We start from the raw sequence: 8,168 nt of genomic DNA, 5'->3' as shown, positions 1-8,168 counted from the left end.
GAGTCCGGGTCACGTTGCTGCCCTGCCCTGCCCGGTCTCGATCTCCTCGGCGACCTGCGCGGCGCGCGGCCGCGGCCAAATGGACGACGGGAGGCCGGATCGTCGCGTCCGTTGAGGTGACCCGTCCGGCAGCTAGCGTCGCGCCGATCCACTCCACCTGCCTGCCTGCTCGCCGTCTTGCCTTGCTTTTGCACGCCGGATCAAACGCAAACGCAAGACGCCCGTAGTAAAATCCACGACTAAATTGTTCGGAAAATGAAGGTAACAGAGGGAACCAATTTTTTACCTGCCAGTTTAGCGCCAAAACTAACGCATGAACTTAGTGTTAATGAGGGCCGGGTAGAACGACAAAGAGGAGGGCATGCAGGCAATTCTGCATGCAGTGGTCATAGCACCAACCCTCCATCGAGACATGGATATATATATATCCGTCGTTTGCATGTCATCTAAATAGTCATAAAAAATATAAAAAAATTAACAAGATAGTTTGATATGAGTTATATCACTCCACCAACATGCAAGTTTAAATTTAACTTCTATAAATTGTAGCAAAATAACAAAAATAATTATGATATGTGTATACTTAGTTTTAGTTTTGTTTGTTTTTTTGCTACAACTTATAAAAGTTGAATTTAAACTTGTATGTTTGTAAAGTGATACAACTCATATTATCAAAATTTTTTATATTTTTTGATGATTATTTAGATGACATGTAAGCATACAGATGTATATATATCCGTGTGCTAAAAACTATTTCCCATCGGTCGACGCAGCTAAGCTAGCTGTTACAAATAATTAATCACGTCTCCGTTATTCTGGCAGAAGAGCAACTTCCTCCATGCCTGACTAGCTAAGCTAGCTGCAATAATAATTAATATTCCAGGTCCCCCCATTGATTCCCTCTCATGGCATCATCTTTCCCTTTCTATCAAGAGATGAAAAAAGCTCATCATTTGACATGAACATCTCATGGTATGTGTGTGTGCAGCTGCAGCAGCTAGCAGGGTAGCAAGAGCATGTACATCTGATGTTCCATCCATCCATCCATCAGCCTTGCCTAGACATATTTTTGTCGGCCATTCCGTGAGCCTTCAAGTGCGCCCAAAAAGTTGATCTCCATCTATCTGCTCATGAAAAGAAGATCCCCAAGCTTTTGTTCTCTCTCACTTGCACGCAGTGACACACACAAACATCTCTGCTTTTGTTTCTTTTTTACAGTAGCAGTACATGCAATGCACAGGAAGGTCAAAGCTGCATATGCAAGTGTAGGGGACGAGTATAAATGTTTGGGCTAGGAGACATCTTTGTTTTTGGAAGTATCTCCAGCTACAATACCCCTTGCACCCCTTTTTCCCTTTTCTAGGGCAAACAAACAACTGGACACCTCTCACAGCCTTTTTGCAGGGAGGTTCGGATGCTTGCACAGGAAAGAACACCATGGCTATAGTAGAAACTTGACCAATACAGGGCTGGCTGGGAGCTAGGTTATTGTTTTCCAGATGTAGACCAAGAGACGAAGATGATAAAATTGGATCCATCCCAAATGCATAGCTAGCAAATCAGGAATTGTTTCAAATTTCAACCGACATGTTCAGTTGAAACTAAAAAGAGATCTATGGAAAAATTTCCGCTTCTGTTTATACTTATAAGTCAAAATTTAAATTTTTTTATCTTAAATTTTCGCTTTTGCTTTTAGATCACCAAAAACACTTATATAAAAATTTATATAGATTATTTTTCGTTTGCAAATATGTCGTTCCAATTTTTCCCTTAAATCTTGGGGTGTGCCTACTAATAATTGTTTTATTAGAAACCCATTTTGTACTCATTTGCAGCGTAAGAATTTTATAGGATATTGATAGGAAATTTAGTCCATTTCCTCTACAGATTCTTCAGGAATTCGTTCATTTGAGAAGAATACCTTGTTTCTTTTATCAACAGATGAAGACTGCTTCATCTGTCTTAAAATAACTTTATTTTTTTGTTTAAATTTAAATTAGAAATATAAACTTATTTTAATAAAAATGAGTACAAAATTATAAGTCTTACATCACCATGTTCAATTAAAAAAATAATTTATGCATACAGGACCTAGCAGCAAAAAAAAAATGTTGCCACAACTTCTTTCCCACCACTCAATGTAATCTCAATTTTCTGACCTCCGCCTTGCATGTCAAACCAACGAGCAAGATGTTACCATTCAATTATTGATTAGTTTTCTATGATTTTGTCATCTTTAACTAAATTTAGACTTATATATGGGATATTATCAAATTTTATATTTGTGATGCTAACTTATGAGTCCTGACTACTAAACAAAAAAATCATGGCTACGTATGACATGACTACCCAACAAAAAATTCCTGACTACGTCATTGCCTAATGTCATCCCTCACTCCTCCGCTTCTCTTATTACTTTTCCTCTGCCTACCGCTTCACCAGTTCTCTAGTTTGATGCCTCTGATAGATAATTTGTGTGATCCTGGCCTATATATGCTATCTACTGCTCATTAGTTGCCATCTCAAGCCCATAAAGGGCCACGTTCCATGTGCATCCAAGTGTGATGGTACATTCTTGGTGCTTACTTTTGTCAAGAACATAAAATGCCAATGGCAACACTATTTTGGCAAACACATGGAACCCACAAACAAACACGAGGCATGCCTTAAGACCTTAGCACCCCCAACACACAATGTCTATCGATATATTAACTATGTCATATTCATACAATTTTGATATGTACACATATTTATGAATATCAGCTCCGAATTTAAACCCAACGAGTCAAGTTACACATACCCACCATTCACCATTGGGCTGATTGTTTGATGTTTTTATGAAAAAAGTCAAATGGCATATTTACAAACAAAAAATAATTTATGAATATTGTTATATATATATGTATTTTTAGAGATCAAAAAGTCAAGGCTACAAAATAAACTTCGATAAAAAACCCCATAATAAAATTCAATTTAAGATTGAAAATTTAAATTTTGGCTTATAAACATAAGCCGAATCGAAGGGGGGGGGGGGCAAATATATATAGAAACGTGTGTTTCCACCGACAGCATAATGTCGAAATAGTAGCAAAAGAAGATAAGCACAGCCTCTTGATGCCTTCCGGGTGAAGAGTGAACTCTCATAAACAATTCCTTCCACCAAAACTATGTGTATATATCATAAGAGAGATTTTTACGATTTTTGAGAAAGCACCGAGATAAATTCTCCATTGGTGACCGTTGTTTTACACATGTAGAAAAAAAAAATGTTCGGTCAGTACTCACTCGGGCTCAATGATATTGCTGACTCCATCCTGGTACATTTTAAGGACCGAAATTACGCACTGATCCTTTCGACAAATATATGGTAAAACAAAAACTCCCATGTACTACATGTTCTGAAAAAGAATAAAGCAAATGGATTGACGCACATCACGGCCTTATAAATTGCAATGCAGCATTCTGGATCAACGAAAAGTACGAGAGAGCGATCGAAACAAATCGAGCAGATCGACACGTCGACGGGCGCGAACGTACACGTGCACACACATTGCATTCACAGGCAATATATGCACAGCTTACAGGCCACGTACTCCACACTAAGTACAGCAGCCAAACCAATAAATCAAAGCTGACAAAAAGAAAAAATCTTAAGACACGATCGATCGATTCCACGATCGCGACAAAGCTATAGGCGCGATCAGTTTGAGATCGCCCTAGCAAAGGCTAGCTAGCTAGCTAACACAAAGCGATGAGAGCTAGTACCAGATCGATCACGGATCGTCGCACTAGTACGTGTAATCAACAAGAGAACAAGGCGTGTACGCCCCAACGAGATGGCGACACCCCCTATGAACAGTAGCTATCTACCACGCAGTACCACGAGAGAAGAAGACAATCACGAACGGCAGCAGCAGCAGCAGCAAGAAAGCTCTAGCTAGCGAAATCGATGAGCAACGTACTCGATCGATCAGCTCGTATACGGTAGTAGTACGTACACATTGGTTCTTGATTCGCATGCATGTACAAGGTGGTCAGAGGGATCTGGCGGCGGCGGCGGCGGCGGCGGAGGAGGAGGAGTCGTGGTCGAGGTCGGAGACGGCGCCGTCGTCGTCCTCGTCGAGGGCGGCGGCACCGCCGAGGGCGCCGTGGCCGTGGCCGAAGGCGCGGGCGTGGTCCTTGAGGGAGCGCTTGTGCTTGAACTCGGAGCCGCAGAGGCAGTACCAGAGCTTGCCGCAGTTCTTCTCGTGGGTGCGCCAGTCGCCCTTGACGGCGAAGGCCTTGCCGCACTTGCGGCACAGGAAGGGCTTCAGCCCGTGCTTCCGCTTGTAGTGCGTCTGCAGCGTCCGGAAGTCCTTGAGCGGCTTCGCCCTCGGGTGGTCGATGTTGTTCCGGCACCCCGCCGCGCAGCAGTAGCACGGCAGCCGCAGCATCGCCGTCGGCTGTATCCCCCTCAGCGACTCCGGCCCCTTCCTGTACTGCGACCCATGCCCCCACATATGCATCTGCATGCCATTGCCATTGCCACCACATCAAAACATTACACATAATTCGATCAGCGTTGTGCTGTGGTGGTCCTAACTACGCAACACACAACTCCTGAAAAACTGCCAGCAGCTAGCTGCTACTTAGTACGTACATACATGTTACTAGTTCAGAACACTGTCTCGTTGCTATCTGCATATATATGATATGATCGTATGCTGCATTTGCAGGTTGGGTTCAGGCAAAGGCGGTTTCCATGTGAGCATGCAGCGGTGGTGGAGCTACCAAATCGTATACTGGCTTTTTTTTTTTTAAATGCATTGGCTTATCTTGAGATATATGCAAACATCTACGGATGATCAGAATGGCTCATCACAGTCTCCTAGCTTTGCTCTCAATAGACTTTCCGGTCACTCGGTCAGGGGTGGAACCGGAGAAGCGGCAGGCTTTTGAAAGTGAGGGCTCTTCAGATCAGACAAGGCTAGCTAGTAGACCATTGCTTGTATGTTTGTGACTGGCTTTGTGTTGCTTGAGATGAAGAGAGTGTGTGGCGTGCTTGCATCTGAGGAGCACAGTGGCTGTGTCAGGGACAGTGGAGCTAAGCTACAGCAAGAGCACTGCAGATCTCTTGGAGTTCTTGGGAGAGGTAAACGGCAGCTGTAGCAAACCAAAATCCATATGCCTAACCATACTCAAAGATTGACAAGTGAGAAACGGAGGAAGAAAAGGTTAATGTGCCCAGATCATCAAACATCCAACCTAGCTTGGCAAAAGCTTTCATCATCCGAAAGAGAGATCGGTGTAGTGGACTGCATGCTGGCTGCGATCGAGATACTGTCACACCATTGGCGTAGAAGAAAGTGGCACCAGGCACCTGCTGGCCCCTGCCTGCAGCTGAGCCAGAGCTAGCTAGCTTTTTTCATCAGATCAGAGTATCAGGCACACTATAGCTAAGCTGCATGCATGCTAATGCAGATCTCTCTTTCCATCCATCAAGAGATACACCATCTAATCTATCTATGCATGCAGATGCAGCTGATTCATTGCAAAGGTGAGGCCTGAGGAGGAGATCTTCACTGGGATCTCTGCTAGCTCTGAAACCACACCACTCGTATGATTCGCGCATTTCTAAAGAGAGTCCCCCGAAAAGCAAGAGCCCCCAGAAAAGCATAAAAGTCGCGTGCATGCATGGCTGCCCCTGGACATATCTGTCTTGTTCAATCACACGGAAAGGCAGCCACTGTGCCAGTGCAACCTCTCCTCCTCAGCTCAGGCTCAGCTCAATCTCCGGTGATCAGAGACCAGACCAGACACCAGCACGTGTATGCATGTAGAGATTTGCTTCACTCCAATAAAAAGTACGGCGGTACCGGTTTCTCTCGGTATCAAATTTTTGATTGTTTGATCTAACGGTGTACATCCTACTCAGCTATATCCAATGGTGAAAAACGATTTGATATCTCGAAATACTTTTTGTTGGACCGAAGCAAATCTTACGCATGTATGAACTCCCTTCTCTTAAGCTTGCTGCTACTAGTTGTGCTAGCACTTGGCGTCTTTCACACGAGAACCTAAACGAAAGGTACTACTGTACGAGCTAGAGGCAGGAGCAGTTAGCCATGGCATCGATGAGGAACTTCACTGTTAGCTTCATACATCGCGCCTTACAGTTCAGGAACTTCACTGTTAGGTCCAACGGATCGAGCAAAAGAAAAGATGAGACGCATGTAGCTAGCTTGGTTCTTGGAGTAGACACACTTGAGATTCGCCTGTGTGCGATAATTCCAGGATGGATTAGTTGCAAGACAACAGGACTACACAGGAGTAGAAGTTTTTTGTTCAGGATTTCAGACAATATGTTTAGCAGGAGGATACCTATAACGCAAAGAGGTGGAAATGGAGTGCATATATAGTACTGTAAGCAGACAAATTCAGTTTTTTGTTAGCATGCCGATAGAAGCTAGTATAAGAAGCATACGCTAATGAGATCAAGAGAGGTATACATAGAATGAGAGAGACGCATTGCCAAACATTATTCAGACGAAAGAACTAGCAAGTAATTACGACACCACTGTAGAAATTTGCTTAGACAGATCTTGGAAAGAAAAGAGGGGAATTGCGTATCCCACTGTCGGCATCACTTATTGTTAGGTGATTGCAAGTAGGATACGCTGGAATTAAAGAAAAATACCAGTTCTAGATCGAATTTATTTTGGCTCAAGAAAAGGGATTTATCTATCTACATGAAGAAGATCATATATATGCTTTGTCATGCTGTGACGACAAAGGGGAGGAATACGCACCACTTCGGGATCATGCATGTGTGTCTTGATTTCAAGAAAATTAATCACTTCATAGTTGTGAATTGCGGCAAAACTAAACAAAAGCACACAGAAAGAGGAGAATATATGAAGATTATTCAAAGCAGTAGTGATCTAATTCAAGCAAGAACAGTTGCAGCAGAAGCTAGCTAGGAAGAATTTTAGGAAGAACTACGTTGCAGTGCAGTGTAATGGCTGACCTGCATGTTGTTGTATCGGTTGAACGTTTTGAAGCAGACGGGGCAGGAGAACTGCGTCGGGCCGATGAGGATCTGCGACGGCGTCGGGATCCAGTACTGCCCCTTGTTCAGCCGCCCGATCGGCGTCGACGCGAACCCTAGAGGCGCAGCGGCGTCGGCCTCGCCGTCGCCTAGCTCGTCCCTGCTAGCAGCGGCGCCTCCTCCTCCTCCTCCTCCGACGTCGTCGTCGTCCTCCCCACGCGCGGACCTCCCGGCTGCGGAGAGCCCCGAGATGAGGTCGGCCGCGCCGGCGCTCGGGGGGCTGGGCAGGCCGATGTGCAGCGCGACCGTGACGTCCCCCGCCGCCGCGGCGGAACCGGAGCCGTCGCCCTCCACATCCATCGGGTCCCCCGCCTTGGAGTTCAGGTCGGCGAAGAGCCTCCCCGCACTGCGGCGGCGGCCGCGCCGATGGTGTCTATCACCTCCACCTCCACCGCCGCTCGCCGTGCCCGGCGCCTCCTCCTCATCCTCCTCGTCGTCCTCGTCGGTGTCCTGTCCCCCCCTCCGCCGCTCCTGCTCCTCATGCGATGCGCCGCGCGGGGCGGGTGTGAGGGACAGCAGCGGCAGGGCCTCCCGGAGCGGAGGCGACGGCGGGGCAGGAGGCGTTGGCGCCGCGGCGGGAGGCGCCGCCGAGGTCGCGGTGACCCCGGCCGTCGTAAAGAACGGGAAGGAAGAGGAGGAGGAGGAGGAGTAAGCCGCGCTCGGCGGCGACGGTGACGGCGCGGCGGAGAAGCAGTAGTAGCGGCGGCGGTGGTTCTTGAGGAAGCTTGCGTAGTAGGGGTTCTCCATGGCAAGCAAGCAAGCTCAGGTAGCTCGCTAGCTAGGGAGAGAGGGATACAGGTCGAGCGTGTGTGTGGTGGCGTGGTAGTTGGCGAGGGGTTATTATAGCCTAGGGCGTGTGAGCGTGAGGGCGAAGGCGATGGACGGGAGGAGCAGCAGTATTTACACTGGGCTTTTTTACCATTTTTAACGAGTATTTTGAATTATTTAAAGTTTTTAGCGTAAAATTTTAGTATCTTAATTTACTATAAATATAAGGTGTACAGAGATGTTTTTTTAAAGTAAATTAGCTAGTGCATGGTTGTAGGAGAGAAGAAGCTCGACGAATTTTGATCATCTAACT

The 8,168-nt window shown here is 46.0% G+C and overlaps 1 protein-coding gene across 1 annotated transcript; it reads right to left on the bottom strand.

Annotated features, from left to right (window-relative positions):
* Positions 1–3,238: 3,238 nt before the first annotated feature.
* On the bottom strand, positions 3,239–7,862 carry LOC102703423 (zinc finger protein WIP2-like). The gene is made up of 2 exons (XM_040527369.1): positions 7,007–7,862; positions 3,239–4,505 (listed from the first exon to the last, which is right to left on the bottom strand). The coding sequence occupies exons 1-2, from the start codon at positions 7,832–7,834 to the stop codon at positions 4,035–4,037; spliced, it is 1,299 nt and encodes a 432-aa protein (XP_040383303.1). The 5' UTR covers positions 7,835–7,862; the 3' UTR covers positions 3,239–4,034.
* Positions 7,863–8,168: the final 306 nt, after the last annotated feature.

This window comes from Oryza brachyantha, chromosome 9 (genome assembly GCF_000231095.2).
Source record: "Oryza brachyantha chromosome 9, ObraRS2, whole genome shotgun sequence".
In the NCBI taxonomy this organism is placed as follows: domain Eukaryota; kingdom Viridiplantae; phylum Streptophyta; class Magnoliopsida; order Poales; family Poaceae; genus Oryza; species Oryza brachyantha.
Note: the sequence above shows the minus strand (reverse complement) of the source record. Positions and strands in the feature narration are given on the sequence as shown.

What these genes read in the sequence shown, in the direction of transcription:
- LOC102703423 (XM_040527369.1), bottom strand. Translation starts at nt 7,834, where the DNA reads ATGGAGAACCCCTACTACGCAAGCTTCCTCAAGAACCACCGCCGCCGC. An exon ending in ACCGATACAACAACATGCAG is followed by an intron (nt 4,506 to 7,006) that starts GTCAGCCATTAC and finishes AATGGCATGCAG; the next exon opens with ATGCATATGTGGGGGCATGG.